We start from the raw sequence: 22135 nt of genomic DNA, 5'->3' as shown, positions 1-22135 counted from the left end.
CCAGAGCACATGGTATCCCTGAATGGGAATTTAGGCAGCTAATGGCTGGGGGGCTGGAGGGTGGTAAGGCAGGCTTGGTGGGAGTTGGAGCTAATGAAGCCCTCCCCAAGATGGTGCACGGAGGGACGTTGGGTGGGTGAGCCTTGCATCTCAGGACTCCAGGGTCCTCTTTGCCTTATCCAAGCAAGGCCCAGCCTGCTTGCAGAAGCCCCAAAGCGGGGCTTCCCGACCTCTGAGACTCCAGCCACATTACACTCCGGCAAAATGGCCTGTGCAAACGCTGTCATTGACAAGCCACATCACCGGAACCTGTTTTTGAGATGCTGGGTACAATGTCTTACTGTGCCATGACTGCCATCTTGCGTTATTGGCCACAAGTTCAATGGTGACTGGTCATCATCACACGCATGCAGTCACGCTGCAGTCAGTACCTTCCAGCATGTGAGCACATTTTGTCATCTGCAAAGCCTGGGAGGGGCCAGGGAGGCTAGACATTTCTAGAGAAAGGTGAGCAGGAGGATGGAAGTTGAGTTTGGAGGTGAAGGACCAGTGTCCGAAGGCAGCTCTGATTGTTCACTCTTGAGGTTGGTATATTTCTTCGATCAGTTGCTCGTTTAATTATGTCCACATGACTAGCATAATGGCCCTTAAGGACTCCATGGTCTTAACCAATACAGCTACTTCCAGATAATCTTATTTTCCTTTGGGGTGAGGGACATGGTTCCTAGGGGACCAATTCTGAGACTGCTTGTAGCGCCATCTCCAGGTATTGCAGGCTAACTCGTGGACTTCCCTTCTGGTCCTCCGAGGACCCTCAGCTGTAATCACTGACTTTGCCCCCAAACCATAACCTCCTCATCCCCACTTGTAAAAGCAGCCATGCTTCACACGTTTTGACTTCCTGTAACAGGCACACTAATACCAGGTGATCCATCAGAGCTCTTCTATCCTTCACTTTCACGACGTGTAAAAATACACAAGAATCCTGTTCTCACCCAGAGACCATTCTTTAGTAGCATCCACCCTCTAGAACACAACTGAAAACCCACAATTTAAGTGGGGAAAGGCGTCTGAGTGATTGAAATCATTGTTGGTGATGGAAATCGAGAGCCATACCTTCTGTCTCCATTCAGAATTTATTAACTCATCCTGAAACTTACTTTCTCTGATGATTAAAGTACAGTGTTCACCACAGAAAAATGATCAACTACAGAAGAGTCTAAACGAACTGTGTCACTCAGTCCAATTATAAGGTTGTATCCACTAGTCATACTTGTGGTATGTTTGTTCTAATTTGCTTTCTCTGTACATATGTGTGTGGTTGTTTTTAAAACCAAGTTAGGGTAATATTGTATATAGTTTTGTAAACTTTTTCCCATTTGACAGTGTTATGACACATATACACAAAGATGAATGTACAGGATGTTGATGGGCACATTTATAACAGAATCACTGGAAACAAATATCTCTCAGTTGGAGAAGGGTTAAATAAATGCTGATACAGTGAGTGGTATCTAACACAGCTGATAAAGTTGGGTAGACCTATATGTAGATACTTAGAAAGATCTCTAAGACGTGTTATGTGGAAAACATCAAATCACACAGTACAGACAGTATGAACCCAATTATGTAAAAAAGAAAAAGTGTCTGTGAACTTACATGTATATATATATGCATATAGATGTATAGTTGTCCCTTGATTTCCAGGGGGGGTGGGTCCCATGACCCCTCATATACCAAAATCTGTGGATGCTCAAGTCCCCTTTATGAAATGGCATAGTATTTGCTTATAACCTAAATACATCCTCCCACATACTTTATATTTTTTAAGAAGTCTTTATTGAATTTTTGTTACAATATTGCTTCTGTTTTATGTTTTGGTTTTTTGGCCAAGAGGCATGTGGGATCTTAGCTCCCTGACCAGGGATCGAACCCACGCCCCCTGCACTGGAAGGTGAAGTCTTAACCACTGCCAGGGAAGTCCCCTCCCATATACTTTAAATCATCTATAGATTATAATACCGAATACAATGTAAAAGCTATGTAAATAGTTGTAAATACAATGTAAATACTATGTAGATAGTTTCCTGTGTGCGGTCAATTCAAGTTTACTTTCTGGAACTTTCTGGAATTTATTTTTCCCAATTATTTTGAATCCACAGTGTGGAACCCTGACTGTGTAGAATAAGGATAGAAAGGGTATGTTGCAGGGGTTCCTCTGGAGGAAAGACTCAGGCTACAGGTAGATGGGAGAAAGGCTTCATGTTTCACCCTACGCTTTGTAAATGCCCTGGAAACCTTTGCAAAGAGCAGTGGGTGCTTTGTTATGTATATTGCAGGTGTTTTCTTCTAGGCTGTCGTTTGTCATTTATTATTATGACTTTTCTCCCATAGCAGTTTAAGAAATTGGTCACAGAATCTTTTGACATTATGACTTCTGACTTTAGAATCCTGCCTGGGAGGGCCTTTCTCACCTTACGATTATACACTGTCTTGATTTTTTTCATCATCTTACTTTTTTTTTTTTTTTTTACAATGAACGATGTCATCTACTTCCTGTGTATTTTTCTACGTGGTCCAAGGAATGGAACACTTCCAAATGGATATCCAGTTGCTCCCACACCACTGATTGGACAATCTGCCAATCTGACTTTGTGCCTTCTAAATTCCCACACATACTTGGACTGCTCATTAAAATTTGTCTAAAATTGGGGGTCTCTTTGTCTACAGCAGTTAAGTGGTCCATCGATGTTGAAGAGTTGAGTGACCCTGTGTGATGAAGTGTCCAGTGGGGCCCTGGCACTAAGGGAAAGCTGCTCTTAAAGAAACGTAATGACAGAGGGAGTAGTGGGATGCCTGGGCTGGCGTGTGTGGATGAAGAGGCCCTACTTGTTTGTGTTGGGGCAAAGCCCTAGATTGCAAAATGCAAAACATGAGACAGAAAACCCTCAAGCTGCATTAAGGAAAGGGCAGTTGATTATAAGCACCCAGCAGCAAGCACCCTCGTGATGCTGACCCTGAAGGATAACGAGGTGTCACGGCAGTGAGAGATGTGCTGCCACTTGGAGCCAAGGGGCCACGTCCCCCAGGCTGTCCTGTCTTTCTCTGCCCTCACCAGTTCTGTTCCTGCAAGTTTCCTTATAGACGGCCCATCCAAGCCACTAGCCCTGACAGGTCCAGCCCCAGCTGACTGTCCTCTCTTATTATAAAATCCCAGGAGCATCTAATTAGCTGTCTGTCTTCACTACACTGCCTCCCCCAGCCCAGTCATTTCTGGCTGCAGGGATGGGAGTTGTCACATGGTCCCTGGGTGGCTGCTTCTAGAGGTGTTAGGGCAGATGAAACCGGAAGTCTACTGGGCCTGGCGGGGAAATGTCCTTCCTCTCTGCTTCCCTATAGGTAGCCTGACGAGCGATGGTTTTCTGCTGTTTTTTGAAAAGCAGTAAGACTATCTTTAGAACTCTATTGAAAGCTAAGCCCTAAGCAGTTGTGAAGCAGGCAAAGTTTATTTTTGCCTTCCCTGCCTCCCTGTCTTCCATAATCGGAGTTTTTATTTGGAAGGTGCTTTAGGGATTGCCAGGATCTCTAAACTTTTTTAAAAGCTGTGATGATACAGACGTTGCGAAAGTGGGCTCTGAGCTCAGACTATATTCATAAGATGCTTCTCCAAGCTTTGTGACCTTGGACGCATTATGTACACTTGCTAAACCTCAATTTCCCCATCAATAAAATGATGTTATTCATAGTCCCGACCTCAGGGGTTATTGGGAAAGTTAAATGAATGTCAGGTTTTAACATACTGCAGGGTACTTAGTGGGGACTTAATAAATGTTTGTTTTGTTGCTTTTTAATGAATAAAGACACTGCCCATGACTATGCGTTCTCTGGGCATTTTCTGCGTTATCGCTGTGCCTTCCCAAACTTTGAGATTTGCTTTCTGTAATCCGTATTCTGAAAAAGACATAGCACTAGAAGTATAATGGTGATACTTTTTTCCAAGAAAACTCTTCCCCCACCTCTTGCCAGACTTTACTGAAAAAAAAAAAAGTCGCCTCACTTCTCTGAACCTCATTGCTGTGCAGCTAATTAATGGCAAAGGCATTTCTGGGTCCTAGAGCAGGCCTTTTCCCCCTCTTCCTGTCGCTTCCTCTGGAAACTTGTTCTTAGGCGAGGACCTGCTTAAATCCTCCCTGAGGAGGCCTGCAGTGACTAATGACATCTAATAGAGGATAGTGTCTTAAGCCACCAAAAGATTGGATGCTTCATTGTGGTATTTTAGACATCACTCCTCCCGCATTTGAAAGGATAAGGAATGAACTACCTTGAGATACTAAGTCACCTCACATGGGACTCAGGAGCTTAATTAAATGTGAATCCAGCCACCCTCTGAAAAGGAAAGCTTATCCTTTTACTAGGTTCTGCACTGATCAGACCCTAAATAGACCACTTGGGTTCATGAGCTGCTGATGATTTGAGGAGGATTTGGAGAACCTACAGTTCAGGACAGATTCAATATTAATATTCAGATTAGAGAGTTAAAAAGGAATATTTTGTCAAAAAGCCAGACACATGCCGTTTGGTGAATGCCCCAGCTCACGGTGTTCCTTCCAGCCAGAGCTCAAGGCTGTCTGTAATTCAGCCGAAGTCTGGCCGTGACTGATCCACAGCCCCATGTGACCACTGGGGAACCAGGAACTGTTGAAATTGGCCACGGCCCCGATAAGATAGAATAATTGTCCGCCTCTCCTCTTACACACATGGTGCTGGAGACTGAATATTTGTGTCCCTCCACACACAAAATTCATACAGTAAATCCTGGTAAAAGAAAACAAAATTCAGCTGGGTAAATTTGAAGATCTACTTTGCTCTGATGATTCATGAATTGGGCAGCATCCCATCTTAGCACATACAAAGGAGCACCAAGGAAGCTGTGCCAAGTGAAAGACTTTCATAGGCAGAAGGGGATGGACAAGGGAAGTTTCTAGCCTAGAGTGGATTGTTTCAGGCAAGGTTGCTTTCCTTTCGGGGAAGGTAGGGGTTCTATCAGGCAGAATCTCACTAGTGCTGGTCACTAGTTAAAGGTCATTCTCCTGTGAGAGGCCATAACTGCAGTTAGGTGTTGAGTGTCGGTTTGCTGACGTGGGGTTTAGCACAAGTGACTCCATTTTTAGCCTGTTTCTTTTTAACAATCCTAATCCCCCAGTGTGAGGGTATTTGGAGGTGATTATGTCATGTGGGTGAAGCCCTTGTGAATGGGATTAGTGCCCTTATAAGAGTGACCCCAGAAACCTCCCTTGTTCCTTCCCCCACATGAAGACACGACACAGGGAGAAAACGTGGGCTGTCAACCAGAAAGCGGGTCCTCACCAGACTGCGTATCTGCTGGTGCCTTGATCGTGGACTTCCCAGTCTCCAGAACTGTGAGAAATGAATTTCTGTTCTCTGTAAGCCACACTATCTAAGGCGTTTTGTTACAGTCACCTGAACAGACTAAGACAGGTAGGAAACGGATACTTGCCATTGAGTGTCTGCTCTTGGGTACGAGTGAATTTATGTTCTTGTGGAGGAAAAAAAAAAAAAGGCTTTCCAATGCAACTGTCCTGGAGAATATTCTATAATGGCAGAATGGCTTGGAGCTAGCTGCGTTTTCTAGGAAATGACTCGTGCGAGACTGTGTTTCCTGTAAAAGGATACTCTGTCTACTAAGAAGCTTTACTTGCATTGGCTGTTCATGTTATTTATTTGTTTATATCCTGCCCCATGCCAAAAGGGACTTGTAAATTTATTCATCAGATATCATCAGATGTTGCTAAAGATTATGTCCGATTTGGGGCAGATCTGCTTTTCAGGCTAGGGTTGCTGATAAGGAAGATGCCTTTAGTCAGTGCTAGTGGGTTGGAAGGTGGCTGTCACTTGCCCTGTGTGTCCTTGTGCCACTGGTATTACTTGTGCTCAGGACCCCATAGGTTCTCACGTCTGTATATTTTGAGAAGCCAGCATTTGCTTGAGCTTGGAAGGAGGAACAGGGGGAAGACTTATGCCAAGTGTGTAGTAAGCCTTCGGCGGTGTATTAGCCCACGGTGTGTGGGCACAGGAATCTTATGAATGGAAAGTGCTGACCACGTCTGCTATTCTAAAATCACCCGGGTCAGCCAAGTAGAGGAGCTGTGTGTACAGCGGCCATATCTCATCCGCTTCCTTTACCTGCCCTGCCCTCTGGCAGCTGTGATGAGCTGTGAAGTGCCCCAGCCAGAGCCCCTCACTCACCTCCACTTTGGTGCCCAGGAGGGAGGACGAGGGTCGCTGCCGGGGGTGTGACTTTTTCAGCGGGGATCCTGCAGGTGTGCAAGGATTCCTTTCATGGCTCTAGCATCAGGCCAGATAAAGCAACCCTCCTAGACTCCTTTTCCATAGTTGAAGCTCTCAGCCTGTGATGTTGTGATTTATAATAAGAAATATGTATTTGGTCTTGGTCCTCTTTCTGGCACAGAACTTTTAAAACCCTTGGAATTTCCAAAGTGGTGAGAGCTATCACAGTGCCTTTTTAGCTTTTTAGTTATGTTAATGAGGTGACTTTTGGATGGCACCTGAGGATGGGGGTTGGTGGTCAGGGAAACCAACCCTGTGATTAGAGGCTGATCCTGAGTTATATCCTTTTAGAGTAAACTGGTAATCTAGTAAGGAAAATGTTTCTTTGAGTTCTGTGAGCCACTCTAGCAAATTAATCAAACCCAAGGAGGGGGTTCTTTGGAACCTTCAATCTATAACCAATCAGAAGGCCAGGTGACAACCAGGACTTGACACTGGCGTCTGAAGTCTATGTGTCAGGGAGGGAGGACAGTCTTGTGAGACTGAGACCTTAAGCTGTGGGATAGGACCCTGTCTTCAGTTAGATGGTGTCAGAACTGAATTGAACTGTAGGACACCCAGCTACCATCTGAAAATTGGTGTTGTGGTGACCACACACACACACACACACAGGAACTGCATGATCAGAATTGGTGATCTGAACCCTTTTATTGGCCTTCTGGGTTTTACTTTGAAGGTAGCAAAGAGGGGTGAATTGGCTGAACTAAAGAAAAAGAACCACAATGAAATGGATGGGGAGCTCTTATGGGTTGAATTGTGTTCCCCCCAGAAGATGTTGAAGTCCTAACCCCCAGCACCTGGGAAGGTGACCTTACATAGAAATAGTCTTTACGGATGATCGAGTTAAGATGAGGTCATTGGGGCTTCCCTGGTGGCGCAGTGGTTGAGAGTCCGTCTGCCGATGCAGAGGACACGGGTTCGTGTCCCGGTCTGGGAAGATCCCACATGCCGCGGAGCGGCTGGGCCCGTGAGCCATGGCCACTGAGCCTGCGTGTCCGGAGCCTGTGCTCCGCAAAGGGAGAGGCCACAACAGTGAGAGGCCCGCGTACTGCAAAAAAAAAAAAAAAGATGAGGTCATTAGGGTGGGTCCTAATCCAGTGGGGCTGTGTGTGTCCTTATAAGAAGGGAAAATTTGGACAGACATCCACACACAGAAGGAACATCATCTACGAGCCGAGGAATGCCCGAGGCAACCACAACCAGAAGAGAGTCTCCCTCTCGGCCCTGGGAAGGAACCCCCCAGCCAGCCCCTTGACTGCAGATTTCTGGCCTCCAGAGCTGTGAGGCAATACACTTCTGTTGTGGAAGCCGCCCCTCTGTGGCACTTTGTCATCGCAGCCCTAGGAGACGAGTACAGGAGCTTTTCATACGTTCTACAGGAAGGGATCTGCCCTCCTCCTCCTGGCGTGAAGCTCTTACGCCAGGGGGTCTGCTTGGACCCAGGAGACACCTGTTGTCATCATCTCGGAAACTTTCCAGGCTGCTTTACTGCCCACATGTTGGGCTGGCACCCAGGACCTAAAGATCGTCCCTTGACCCTCCTCTGTTCTTCTCTCTCAATACTTCCTGAGATGTCCCCCTGTTCTTGTGGAGTCCTGTCTGCCACCTTCTGCTCTAAAATGTACCTGGGACTTGTTTTGAGGAGGTGGATTGAGACACATAGACATGCAAATGATTGCCAGGAAGGAAGAAGCTTTTTATTACTCACAGTCCCTTATTTATTTATTTAATTTGTTTTTATTTATTTATTTATTTGTTTTGTGGTACACGGGCCTCTCACTGTGTGGCCTCTCCCGTTGCGTAGCACAGGCTCCGGATGCGCGGGCTCAGCGGCCATGGCTCACGGGCCCAGCCGCTCCTGGCATGTGGGATCTTCCTGGACCGGGGCACGAACCCGCGTCCCCCGCATCGGCAGGTGGACTCTCAACCACTGCGCCACCAGGGAAGCCCTACTCACAGTCCCTTAGAAGCAGGAGTCATGGCCAGCCACTCAGGGCCACGCGGGGAAGCAACTTGTTTCAGTTGAAGTGGGCGGGAGCGGGCGAAGCCTGGGAAGCAGGTGGCACAGACCTATGATTGGGTAGTTGGAATAATGGTGGTGGTCAAACATTTCTCTGCCACATCATTGTGTGGCTACTCCTTGTGAGGTTGGTAGCAGAGATCCCATGGGCAGGACATGAATGAATCCCTCTTTTATTGCCCTTCGGAGCATAGGGTGCAGCTATATACTGAGAACATCTGGGTCGATCCCCACAAGCAGAGTTTCATGGTAGCGTATTGTTCCGATGGTGGGGATTGTGTTTCTTCCTCTCTGTCTCTTAATCTCTCACTTGCTTGCTAACCTCTCAGGCTGTCTTCAGTTCTTCCATATGTGAAATGATGGGGTTGGGTGGACAGCATGTTCTTGGTATCGACATATGAATATTCATTAAATGTCCGCAGAATGGCTGAGCTCACAGGATCTTCTTAAAGATCACTGAGCCCAATTTCCTCGCATAACAGATGAGGGAACTTGGAGAGGCTAAGAAGCTTCCCTGGAGAATCAACAGCCCAGAGAGAAGCGAGGACCTCTGCTTGCTGATGCCGTTACCCCACGTTTCTAAAACTCCTTGACCTAGTTAAGTGAATTCATGCTTGTCATGTACAGGTAGTTTCCCCTAAAATTTGTAAAATCTAATGTCATTCACTGAGCCAACTCAAAATATTTGCATCTCAACCCGAGAACTGACATAACATTTACATGTCTTCCTCTGCTATACTTGCATAAAATAGAATTATTATTTTATGCCAGTTTCCTCCCATTTTACCTCTCACTGACAGTCATTTTAGTACCAAAGAAGTGGATGGCTCTAGAATCTTCTCAAAGCCATCCCTAAGACCAAGAAAGCTGGAGATAACGTGAATCCTTGTTGAGAATGATGGAAATTCTGCATCAAAATATTAATGCTGAAGGATTCTAGGGAGAAGCTGGTCTGAGCCCAGGTCCTTGATTTCTTGTGTGGAATAGCATGCTGGACCATGGTGACCATTCTGGTTATCTAGTAATGTGGTATAACAAACCACCCCAAAGACTAGTGTCCTAAAGTAACAATGATGTTTTCCTCATGAATCTGCTCTTGGGCGGGGCTCAGAGGGGACAGCTCATTTCTGCTGTGCTCGATGTTGGCTGTGATGGTTCAGATGCTGAGGCCAGTGTCATCTGAAGGCTTGCTCACCTGTCTGGAGGTCTTTGCTGACCATCAACTGGGACCGTAGCTGGAGCTGTTGGCCAAATACCCACACATGGCCACTCTGTGTGGCTTGGGCTTCTTCGCAACACGGTGGCTGGGTTTTAGGACTGAGCATCCTTATGACCTAGCCTGGGAGGTTATTTCTGTGCAGCCACAAAGGCCCTCCCAGGTTCAAGAGGGTGGAAATAAACTTCGCCTCCTGATGGAGCAGTGGAAGTGCCCTGGCAGGGCACGTAGGACTGGAAATCCTGCCGTTTTGAAAACTACTTTCTGCTATAGTGGCAAAGCTTCAGAGGTTGAGTCTGAAGCCAAGAATTTACCTAGGATATCCAGAGATGAGAGACAGTGCTGGGCTCAATTTTGTGTGTGTGCATTTGGATGGTTTTTTGGGGGGAGGGGGTGGAACTGCTGTGAATTGAGAGGCCAGAGTGGTGTAGGCTGATTCCCCCTCAATCCTTAGCGTAAGCGCTTGTTTGTCTTGCAGGAGCTATTTGATACTTAAAAAAAATTTTTTGTTTTTAGCTGAGGTATAGTTGGTTTACAATGTTGTGTTAATTACTGCTGTACAACAAAGTGATTCAGTTTACATATATATACATTTTAAAATATTCTTTTCCATTATGGTTTATTGTAGGATATCGAATATGATTCCCTGTGCTCTACAGTAGGACCTTGTTGTCTATCCATATCTATATACTAGTTTGCATGTGCTGACCCCAACCTCCCACTCCATCCATCCCCCAACCCCCCTTCCCCTTGGCAACCACCAGTCTGTTCTCTATGTCTGTGATTCTGTTTCATAGTTAGGTTTATTTGCGTCATATTTTAGAGTCCACATATAAGTGATATCATATGGTATTTGTCTCTCTCTGACTTATTTCACTTAGTATGATCATCTCTGGTTGCATTCCTGGTGCTGCAAATGGTCTTATTTAATTCTTTTTTATGCCTGCATAGTATTGCATTGTATGTATGTACCACATCTTCTTTATCCATTCATCTGTTGATGGACATTTAGGTTGTTTCCATGTCTTGGCTATTGTGGATAGTGCTGCTATGAACATAGGGGTGCATGTATCATTTTGAGTTATAGTTTTGTCTGGATATGTGCCCAGCAGTGGCATTGCTGGATTGTATGGTCGTTCTATTTTTAGTTTTCTGAGGAACCTCCTTACTGTTTTCCATAGTGGCTGTACCAACTTACATTCCCACCGACAGTGTAGGAGGGTTCCCTTTTCTCCACACCCTCTCCAGCGTTTGTTGTTCGTAGGCTTTTTAATGATGGCCCTTCTGACTTGTGTGAGGTGGTACATCATTGTAGTTTTGATTTGAGTTTCCTATTTGATACTTTTGACCGCAAAAGGTCCAGCAAGGACTGACTTGGGAGGCTGAATTACTTCTTAACTTTGTGATTCGGAAACGATGAGCATTGCCATCCAGTACCATTGTGGTACCTCCTCTAACCCTTCAACACCAGCCTGCAGGGAGCTCTGTCTCCCCCCATCTGCTTTTGTCCTACTGACTCAACACGAGTAGCCTAACCTGTGCAGGTGCTGAGGGACACGTACCTGTGAGTAGGCGGGGAACCATTGCAGCTCACTTCCAAGGTCATGGTAACAGGAAGTTAGGAGCGCAAACTCGAAACTAGAAGAAATAGCTCCCGTCGAGGTAGAGGTGAAGAAAGAGATGGAAGAGGACTTTAACAAAATGCAGTGAACTCTCAAGAAGATACCAGTGTCGTAAATAAAATAGGTAAATAAAAGACTTCATGGAACTGAAAACGTTTCCACATTATAAGGAACTATTTTCCAGATGTATGTAAAAAATAGTCACTGCTAAGAACATAATGACTCTCTATTCTAGAAGATCAAGAGAAACAGATTTCTCAGGCCACAGAGCCAAGGCATTTAGAGGTGAAAAACGTGAGGGAAAAGACAAGAAACTTGGAGGTCAGATTCAAGAGACTTAACGTGAACCCAGAGGAGAAAAAGAACCAGACAGAAGAGCAACTGTTAAGTAAAAGTAGAAGGAAAGTTCTCTGAGTTGACAAGTTAGGCAGGGTGGATGAATGTTTCAAGCTATGTGTATAGACGTTTCTTGGTGAAATTCTAGAATTTTGCAGATAAAGAGAAATTTTGCACATCTGGACAGACAGAACCAGAAGAACTAGACTAATATCAGACTTCTTATCAGCAGCTCCAGAAGGAAGGAGACCATTAAACAATATCTATAGACTTATGGACAAAAAGGTTATTATCAAACATCCTATATCAAACCCGGTTACCCAATTTGTAAGGTTAACACATAAAGGCTTTGGAGTTAGACTCCTATAACCTCTGTTTATTACTCATGTAACATCACTTTTTAAGGGCATTGGAGGCCTTAGAGTTTATTTATTTATTTACTTATTTGTATAATTTAGCAGGAGAAAACTGGCAAAATGGCCGATCTGATGGGGAGCTCCAGAAACTAGAAGAGGGCAGAAAAGAGTAGTGAGCAGTGAATCCTGCGACCAATAGGTAGCTTAGCCTAAACAGATGCGATGATTTTTGCCAGGAATCTGTTGTGTATGCTACGTAGTGATTATTGCAACAAAACAGACAAACTCTAAAGGACAAAGCTAATAATAGCCTCAAGTCGAATTGCGACCAAACTCAGGAGTGGGGCTGAGAGTTGGCGGTGGGAGAGGGTCATTGGAAAAATAAACATGTTCTAAGTGTTTCTTCTCGTGGATCAGGGGAGAAACAGCTTGGTGGGGGACATAATTATCTTCTACTGATGTGTAAATAGAGGAGATTAGGTTCAGTTATGATTTCAGGGGAAGGAAGTTCCTTTATAAATCAAATCGGGGTTCTCCTCTCCTCTCCTGGGTCCTTGCCCTACCACTGGGAGAAAGCTGATTTTTAACATCTGCATTTCATCGTTTGCCTTGATATTTTTGATGCCAGACAAACTGAGGTTTGGACTACTTTGCTTGGAAAAGTTTTCCCCCACACCCTAACCTTGAGGGCACCATCAGAACCCCCTTGCTTCTGCAACCCACAGCATCAGCCTGGACCGCGGTCTGCCTGGCTTCATTTATGGCTGCATCCCTACCTGGGAGCCTTCACAGTGTGGCTTGGAGACGCATTGAGCCGCACTTGAGAAGGAGTGTGGGGACGGGGTCTAAAATATGTTCCTCTTGCCCTCTAGGGAGTATGACAGGTAACAGTTCTAAGACAGAGCTGAGAGAGTGGTGGAGAAGGGGGTGCCTGGGGGGTAGAGAAGGACACCAGAAGAGAGGCCAGAAGCCCTGACATCAGTGTTTCGTCTGGATGGGGACACTTCTGGAATAGCACCTATCTTAGCAAGATAACATTTTGTTGGTCTCTCTGAGCCCTGTCCTGCCAGAACTGCCAAGGGCAGGAGGCTAGTAACAAGTAAGCCCACGTTTGTGGTCCTGGTCCTCTCGCCATAGTGAATTGTGTCCAAAATCCTGCCCGCTGGACCCTGGGGCCAGCCTCCCCGTGTAAAATCTGCAAGTCACACTGGAGCTGGGCACCAGGGTATTCTGTCATTTTCAGTGTCACAGACTTGCCCCTCAGAGACCTGTACTTCCAAGCCATTTTCCGTTGGTCTGGGATCACAGGTTTATTTTTAAAACTGTGCCCAAACCATAGACCAGAAAAGGACCTTGGCAAGTCATTGAGTGCAGGCCTTAACTTCAGAGAGAATCACACTTAAGCTCCACCCCAGTGAACCCTTCTGCAATGACAGATACCGTGAAAATTGCTCCCAAGGATGGCTTGGAATCTGTTCATCCTGAGCCGTTTAATCCCTTCACTTTCAGGAAACACATCAGGTCCTGTTCTGTTGGTCACCAGACCCTGGTCTCTGACAAACACGGACCCCAAATCATGAGCAGAGGACAGTGTGATAGTCGTGCAGTGCTTTTTACTCTGTTCTGTGGCCCCGAGATCATGCTATAATCCATCCTTAAAACCACAAAGGTCCACAGCGCTCAGATTTCACAAGTGGCCACGAGGGAGTGGAGGTGGAAGATGCAGAATGCACTCACGGGTGGGTCTTCAGGGGCCGCCAAACAAAATGCCACCACCGGCGGGGGGGCGGTCAACAATGGAAATTTATTTTCTCGTAATTTCAGAGGCTGGAAGTCTGAGATCAAGGTGTCCACGGGGTTGGTTCCTTCTGAGGCCTCTGTCTTTGGCTTGCAGATGGCTGTCTTCTCCCTGTGTCCTCACATGGTCGTCTCTTTGTGTGTCTGGTCTTGATCTCCTCTTCTTATGAGGTCACCAGTCATACTGGATCAGGGCCCACCCTAATGACCTCATTTTAACTTTATCACCTCTCTAAAGGCCCTGTCTCTAAATACAGTCACATTCTAGGGTAAGGGAGGTTAGGACTTCCACATAGGAGTTTGGGGGGGAACATAATTTAGCCCATAACAACTCCAGAGATCACATATCACCAAGACCACTGTATCTGCATCCTAAAATCACTTCCAAAATCATGGGGAAAGCCCATTCTTCATAACCCTGGTCCATGTTCGAAAAATTGTGAGAAATTAAAAAAAAAAGACATTTAAAATAATACATAAAAATGCATAAGAATATTATATAATTAACATTACTAATTTAAATATTATGAATAATCATTAATATATTATGTATAGTCTTATGCACATCTATGCATTATTTTTAAGTATATATTCTTACCTTAAACCAGCATAAAATTATTTGGAGAGCACGAGAAATACATATTTAAAGATTTAGTATAATAAGTATCAACACATTTGAGATTTAAACATCTTATTTTCGAGAGGGAAGTACTAATTAACCGTGGGGCTCAAAAACGTCCTTGGAAACGATTGATACTGTTGGAAAGACTCAAAGGAAGCAATGAGGAATTGGTAGGGTTTGCATTAGAGATTAAAAAATAATGCCTGGATATTTTGGAACCAGCAAGAATATTCCTGTTTTGGGACTAGGGAAAAAGTAACATGGGAGAGAATCTAAAATCTTTGCAGTAGCTTTAAAACTCCTCTTAGAAATGTGCTCATTTGGTTAACCTTCACAATATTAAAATATGGTGTTTATAACTTGCTGTGTTCATAAATTTATCACATGTGACATAAAATATTCCAGTTTACATTATTTTGTAATACAATTATTTTGTTTTTTAAAGACTTTGTTTTTAGAGCAGTTTTAGGTTTACAACAAAATTGAGAGAAAGGTACAGAGATTTCCCATAAACCCCCTCCCCCCTACACATGGATATTCTCCCTCATTATCATCATCACTCACCAGAGTGTTACATTTGTTACCAAGGATGAACCTGTACTGACACATCATAATCACCCAAAGTTCATAGTTTACCTCGGGTTCACTCTTGGTGCTGTCCATTCTGTGGATTTGGACAAACGTATATATAAACATATCCATCATTATAGTATCACACAACATATTTTCACTGCCTTAAATATTTTTTAAATTTATTTTTTGTTTTTTAAATGTAGTAAAAATACAACATAAATTTACCATCTTAACCATTTTTATGTATGCAATTCAGTGGCATTAATCACATTCACATTTGTGTGCTACCATCACCACCATCCATCCATAGAATTCCTCACCTTGCAAAGCTGCAACTGTACCCATGAAACAGTAATTCCCCACCAGCCCCTGGTAACCACCTTGGCAATACATTTTACAATACTTATACTGTCTCTTGTATCAATAGAAGAATTAGAACGTTCAACACAAGGGAAGAACAGAGGGCTGACAACACTTTGACATATACCTTAGCGTATTTTTTTTGCTTCTGAGTATGCATATATGTATGTTTTTTTACTGTGCGTACTGGTTTATAGCTTGTTCCTTCTCGCTTAATTTGTCAAATATATGTCATCATTTTTAATACTTACATGAAAGTCTGTCCATTTAAACAATCCCTTTGGATTTGAGGGAAAAATCTTTGGATTTTTTCCCCAATATATCCATATACTGAAGGGCTGGAAACAAAAGATGAAGTATAAACGTAGACCTCCATAGGGCAATGCTCTGATGACCTTTCTTACAGTTGAATTTTTATCTACATCCTCAGTTATTTCTTCAGGATGAGTCCTCCATTTAGTTACTTTGAGAAAGTTTTTCTATATTTTTAGGCTTTTAAAATATATTGCCAAATTGCCTTCAAGAAAGATGGTACCATTTCATGCTTCCAACAGCTGTGGCGAGCACACCTATTTTCCATGCCTTCAGCAACCTTGTCCCTTAAAAATCAAAATAATAGGTGGATGTAGTTTTTAAAAAAAACAAGTTGTAGAGAAGGACTTATAATGAAAAGGTATCAGCCGTCTTACCCTGATTCCACTCCCAGCCCTGCTCTCTGGAGACAATTACTTTTAATGAGTTCTGTATTCAATTCCTCTGTAATTTAGCTCCCCATCTTTGAATAATATGCTTGTCCTGTTGGTTCTCTCTCATATACCCACAAACACACAATTTACTTCCTGTTGGGGAGATGGGGTTTTGATTGTATTATACCACTTGCCTTCCCCTCCATACCTATTTTTTCAATTGTTGTAACAAAGAGCGTTTTACTTCTTATGTTAAAACCTCTCTGCAGTTGCCACAGATGGTAGTTTCTCTTGGCTGGCTTTAGTGAGCATTATTCACCTCTCTCAACTGTTTGCTTCTCCTTCTTTCTTTCCTTTCTTTCCCATTTTTCCTTCCTCTTTTTTCTCTTTCTCTTTTTCACATCTTGAAGATTGATAAAATTTACATTCATTCTCTCCTGTAATCATCATAATTATGTCTTCTGTGTTTTGTTCATGGGTTGATTCTAAAAGTTCAACAGTCAACTAAGTACTTCTTTTATAGCTACTTAAATGTGGTTCATTGCAGAGCCAAGTAATATGTCAATAATATTTCATGCTCTGCGGTTCCAACATAAAGATACCTACCCAGATAAAGGAGACTTTGCCTAGTACCAAGGTTAAATAGATACTCTTTTCTTACATTCTACAGATGATTCAATCATGCATCACTTTACTTTAATTCAAATTTGTTTGTTTGTTTTTTGATTCATATTTGAATCCTATCTTTCTTGGGTACTTTTCCTGGAATTTCTCTGGGATTATCTTGTTTTTTTCTATTGGGAGAATCATATGCCTTCATACCTTCCAACTTACTCATTTCATCTCTTATTTTGTTTGCTCTCTTCATCTTAGAGGCCACTGAGTTCCAATTTGTATTTATTGCTCTCCGAGCCTCCTGTGGGTCTGACATCCTGGGATTTTCTCTTGGCTGGTCTCAGGTTTATTTCTGTCATTTCTTACTGGATTAAAGTTTTATCCTTATTTTTTCTGGAGTGCATCCTCAAGGGGTTTTCTCAGAAAGAGAGGTAACGTCCTTTTCTATTTCTAAAAATGATTTTATTTTACCTCTATACTTGACTGATAAGTTATCATAATTTTTTTTGGATTGAAATGAATTTTCACTCAGAACTTTGGAATTGCTCCGTTATAGTCTAGCATCAATTATTGCTGATAAATTCTGCTGCTTGTCTGATTGTTGCAGCTTGACAGCTTCCTCCTCTTGTAAGGGGCCAGAATGAAGAGCGGGAGATGCCTGGGCATAGAACAGTGGGGACAGTTTGGAGGACCTTGAAGAGATAAATTTGTTGACTCAGTAGGATTTTCCAAAGCAGAGATTTTTAGATTTTATTCCATACACCAGTGTTTCTTAACATGCATTGGAGTCACCTAGAGGGCATCTTAAAACAGATTTTGGAGCTCACTCCCAGAATTTCTGACTCAGTAGGTCTGGTTGGGGCTGAAGAATTTACATTTCTAACAAGTTTGAAAGTGATGCTGATGTTGTAGCTCCAGGACTATATTTTGGTATATTACACTAAGGTGATGACTTAATTCAGAGTAACCTCATTTTCTTGTTTAAAAAAATGGGGATAGGGCTTCCCTGGTGGCGCAGTGGTTGAGAGTCCGCCTGCCGATGCAGGGGACACGGGTTCGTGCCCCGGTTCGGGAAGATCCCACGTGCCGCGGAGCGGCTGGGCCTGTGAGCCACGGCCGCTGAGCCTGCGCGTCCGGAGCCTGTGCTCCGCAATGGGAGAGGCCACAGCAGTGAGAGGCCTGTGTACGGCAAAAAAAAAAAGAAAGAAAAAGAAAAAAAAAAAAGGGATAATAACACCTTCCAGGGTTTTGTTTTTTAAGGAATGAGTGATTGTATTCACTGTGTATTCTGTATTCCAGATGCTCGGGCATCTGAAGCCTCACTGACTTGGGAGAGACTGCTTCTCCGAGGCCTGGCTAATTCCTAGAAAGAGCAAACAGTTTGCCTGGAAGCACATCTTTGATATGCAAACAACCAATTCTGAATCCATACCTCCACCCACCTCTTTTCAGGCTCCTGTAGGCTGGACAGTATCCTCCTGCCCCTAAATCACTCCAGGGCCAAGCACTGGACTATTAGGGCCCTCCCCCCCATAGCCCAGAGCCCACCAAAATTACTCAAATTATCCCACTTTAAACCTGCTCAGCTTGCTTGCTTTGTCAACCCATCCTTCCTGTGGAAACCACAGTAAAGACTGTTGCCCACACTGTCCCCTAGCTCTCTCTGCCTCCTGCCCTGCCCTGGTGTATCCCTGTGTGTCCCTGCATGGTGTGCCATGCCTCCTGATTCTAGGAACCTGTAAGTGTAACTTTCTTCATGACAGTTCCACGTCTGCATGTCTTATCTACCTGATTGAAACAAATCTCAGGTACATTTTTAAACAGTGGTATAAAGCTTGTAAAGCACTTAGCAGAGCACCTCTTTTGGCATTAGGTAAAAGGGACATTTTAGGAAGAATATCTAAAGGCAGTGTGAATGATGAATGGGAAGATGCTGGAGACGGGGACATCGGTTAGAAGGATCTCGCGGCTGCTCCATGGGACCCAGCCTGAGAGTCTGCAAATAGAAAGAGAGCAATAGGTGCTGAAAATATTAGTGATAGACAAATTGAGAGCATTGGACAACTTCTTGGGTGTTGTAACTTGGTGACTTATTGTCTGAAATGTTTTGTAATGAGACTGTCTCTGCGTTAAAGGCAGCCTCACTGTTTCCTTCCGTGACTTCTGTAATGACAGCTGAGAGTCCTCATTGTTTGGCTCTCAATCCAACCAAGTATCCTTCCGTGATGAGGCCAGAACTCCAAGGTAGCATGTCAGGGAAGGTCTCCCAGGATGCCCTGTACTGAATGTTACCTTCATCTTCATGTTTCCTAAACTATATTCAGCACTCAGGGTGTAGTCGTTAACTGGTGTTATGTGAAATATATTTTTATAGATTTGGGAAATGACAAGTTAGCCAAAATTAAGCCATTTAAATTTCCTGCAGGACTTCTCAGAGCGTTTAATATTTTAATGAAACTCTGTTAATGGAGAATATAGCCTTCAGTGTTTCCTAACTTATTTGTCCACAGAACCTTTTTCTTCAGGGTGTCTAATGAGTCTATTTTTACATGGAACACATTCTGGGGAATGCTGCTGTGACCTGACAAGCTAATGTATGACACCGCTGACGATCAAGATTTTTGTGGGTGGCAGTGATTTTTCTTCTAAAGCCCATCAGGAGAACAGTGCACAGTTTTTAGATCCATTTGCCAAGGCTCTGTTTTGCTTTAGTCTTTTGGTGTAAAAAATAAAATGAAAAGACATAACTTGTACCCAGATGTCACCTACACGGTGCCTATCATCCTGTAGAATGACTCATCCTCTGAAAATAGTAGTGTTCATTGTCTTGATGGTGAACAATGCTCTTTCGTTTACAAAGATGAGGCCCAAAATACCAGGTTTCCTAAAACTAGCTTCACCTGTTAGCCCGCCTCCTTCCTCGGGTCAGTCTTTTTTATTTTATTTTATTTTTAAAAATTTTATTTATTTTTTATTTTTATTTTTGGCTGCGTTGGGTCTTCGTTGCTCTGTGCGGGCTTTCTCTAGTTGCGGCGAGCGGGGGCTACTCTTCGTTGCGGTGCACGGGCTTCTCATTGCAGTGGCTTCTCTTGTTGTGGAGCACAGGCTCTAGGCGCACAGGCTTCAGTAGTTGTAGCACGCGGGCTTCAGTAGTTCTGGCTGGCGGGCTCTAGAGCACAGGCTCAGTAGTTGTGGCACACAGGCTTAGTTGCTCCACGGCATGTGGGATCTTCCCGGACCAGGGATCAAACCCGTGTCCCCTGCATTGGCAGGCGGATTCTTAACCACTGCGCCACCCAGGGAAGTCCCTTGTGTTCTTTTTCTTTCCTTTCTGCGGGTTAGTTTATATTTTGATTTATCTGTTGTGTTTTTGAGTGTATATCTTTGCACTTTGCTCCAAGAAGATTTGCATTCTCCTCTGATATGAGACAGGGGCTGCTAACAGGTTGGGACACTGCAGCCGGCATCCAAGTTCTTTCCCTGAATGTGTTAACCCCTGCTTCCAGCCCCTCACTTTCTGGGTGGGGTGGGGGGGCTCACGGTGGTGACCAGATCTCAGTGGTGGCATTTGCATTTGTCACTAGGACTCAATGCTGTCTCCGTGTTTGCTGTTGATTGATCTCTGCTCAGATTTTCAAGCTACTTTTGCTTATTTGTTTGGGGGAGACCAAGGGGGATGGGTGGGGGAACGTACTTAATTCTATTACTTGGAAAAAAAATCTGGAGACAGAAGAAGTGTGTTTGTTGCACTTCATCCAGTTTCCATGCTGTAGCAGGAGACTCCTCAGACCATCTTGTTTACCATGTTTTTGCTGGAATGCTGGTTCCCTGAGGTTCCTAGTAAATTCCAGTACTGTCTATGTTTTCTCTTTTCTCTTGTTAGAAATAGCTGCTGTTGATGCAAACTTGTGTATATAGGATAGATAAAGAACAAAGTCCTACTGTATAGCACAGGGAACTATGTTCAATATCCTGGGATAAACCATAATGGAAAAGAAGATGAAAAAGAATATATTGAATGTATATGTATAACTGAGTCACTCTGCTGTACAGCAGGAATTAACACAACATTGTAAATCAAGTATACTTCAATAAAATTTAAAAAATAGCTGCTATTAATGTCTCTGTTTTTCTAATCTCTCTATAAGTGGGGAGAGAGTGGAGAGTCATTATGAGACCATATTCCTAGTTTTTTATTTTTTTTTCCTTTTTTAACCTATATGTCTCTCCATTTTCTCTTTAGGGCAGAGAAGACTGAAGTTCTGAGCGAAGACCTTCTTCAGGTAAGGTTGTCGCTGGCCTGTAGCTCATAGATGCCAAAGACATATTCCCTTTTACAGCCGAGCCCTTCCTGGTGCTGTTCAAGCTGCTCCACTGCTCCTCATCCGGTCTATTTAGAGACACAGCTTTTATCCTTTATGATCGCCCCCTGCATTGTGAACACCAGTCCGGGTGAGGTTTTTCGGGAGACACTTGAAGGCATTTGATTGCATGGTGAGCAGAGAGTCCCTGAGTCTGTGATCCCCTCCTTTTCTCCTGCATTGGATGTTGTCTCTGCAGAAACATGAGTCAGTCTTGTCCCTTGATGGTCCAGACCCGTGACCCCACTTCTGACCTCCCCTCACCCAGGAGCCCCACCCACTGCTCTGTCCACAGGTCGAGAAGCGGCTGGAGCTGGTGAAGCAGGTCTCCCACAGCACACACAAGAAGCTCACGGCATGTCTGCAGGGCCAGCAAGGGGCGGAGGCCGACAAGCGCTCGGTAAGTGCCCTCCCAGCCCTGGGGGGTGTGAAACTTGCCTGCTGACGGACCAGGCGGTATCTGAGAATTGTCTTGTGGTGTGGCAGTGCCTCCCACCTCTCCGTGCCCTTTAACCTGCCTGAAGCATCCCCTACCCTCACCAAGCAAGATTTGGTCCCCATCCTTGTCCTCCCCAGACAGGGGCAACGCCTGAGGAGAGCAGGGGCGTGCTGAGATCCCAGCGTTAGGGGGGCCGTCGCCTTTCTCTTACCCCTGCTGTTTGTTCACAGCTTCCATTTGCCTCCATAGTATCTTAAGATCACATGCAAGATAATTACACTGTGGTTTTGGAGGTTACAGGTGGCCCATAAAGGCTCTTATGAAAATTGTTTTTGCTGTAATGAAGCAATAAAGAGAACCTGCTACATGAAAGTGCTCCAGGGTCTTTGTCTAGAAGGGCATTAGTACTAAAGGCATTGCATCATGTGACTCCATCGAATGAGCAGTCCTTGGGGTGAACAATCATGAAGATTCGCTTCCCTTTGACCCCTCCACCCCCATCAAGTCCACCAGAGATGAAAAGCTATTCTTAGCGGTTCGCTTGGCTTTGTTACAGGGGAGATGCAATGTAGGGGGTTTCTTTCCTCCTTGAGTTTATGATCGACGTGTTTGGTGTCTGTTTGATTTTCTCTGGCCTGGAGTTCTTGTTCACCTCTCTTCCCGGCGGTCGCCCCGAGCCCCCCGGGTTCTCTTGGCCTCACTTGTATAAGTGATCATGGCACGTGCCCTGATACTTCCACCATCTCACGCTGCAGGACCAGAA

At 44.3% G+C, this 22135-nt stretch overlaps 1 protein-coding gene across 3 annotated transcripts in view; it reads left to right on the top strand.

The window, feature by feature from the left end:
* The window catches only part of ARHGAP44 (Rho GTPase activating protein 44), a gene marked incomplete at both ends in the record, with an annotated part of 145020 nt that overhangs the window by 51365 nt on the left and 71520 nt on the right, over positions 1-22135 (top strand). For all 3 annotated transcript variants that reach the window (XM_079724751.1, XM_079724750.1, XM_079724749.1), the window contains 2 exons: positions 20816-20855; positions 21229-21333. In XM_079724751.1, coding sequence (XP_079580877.1) covers positions 20816-20855; positions 21229-21333 — 145 coding nt within the window. The remainder of the gene's footprint in view (positions 1-20815; positions 20856-21228; positions 21334-22135) is intronic.

This window comes from Hyperoodon ampullatus, assembly GCF_949752795.1.
Source record: "Hyperoodon ampullatus genome assembly, chromosome: 19".
Classification (NCBI taxonomy): Eukaryota; Metazoa; Chordata; class Mammalia; order Artiodactyla; family Ziphiidae; genus Hyperoodon; species Hyperoodon ampullatus.
Note: the sequence above shows the minus strand (reverse complement) of the source record. Positions and strands in the feature narration are given on the sequence as shown.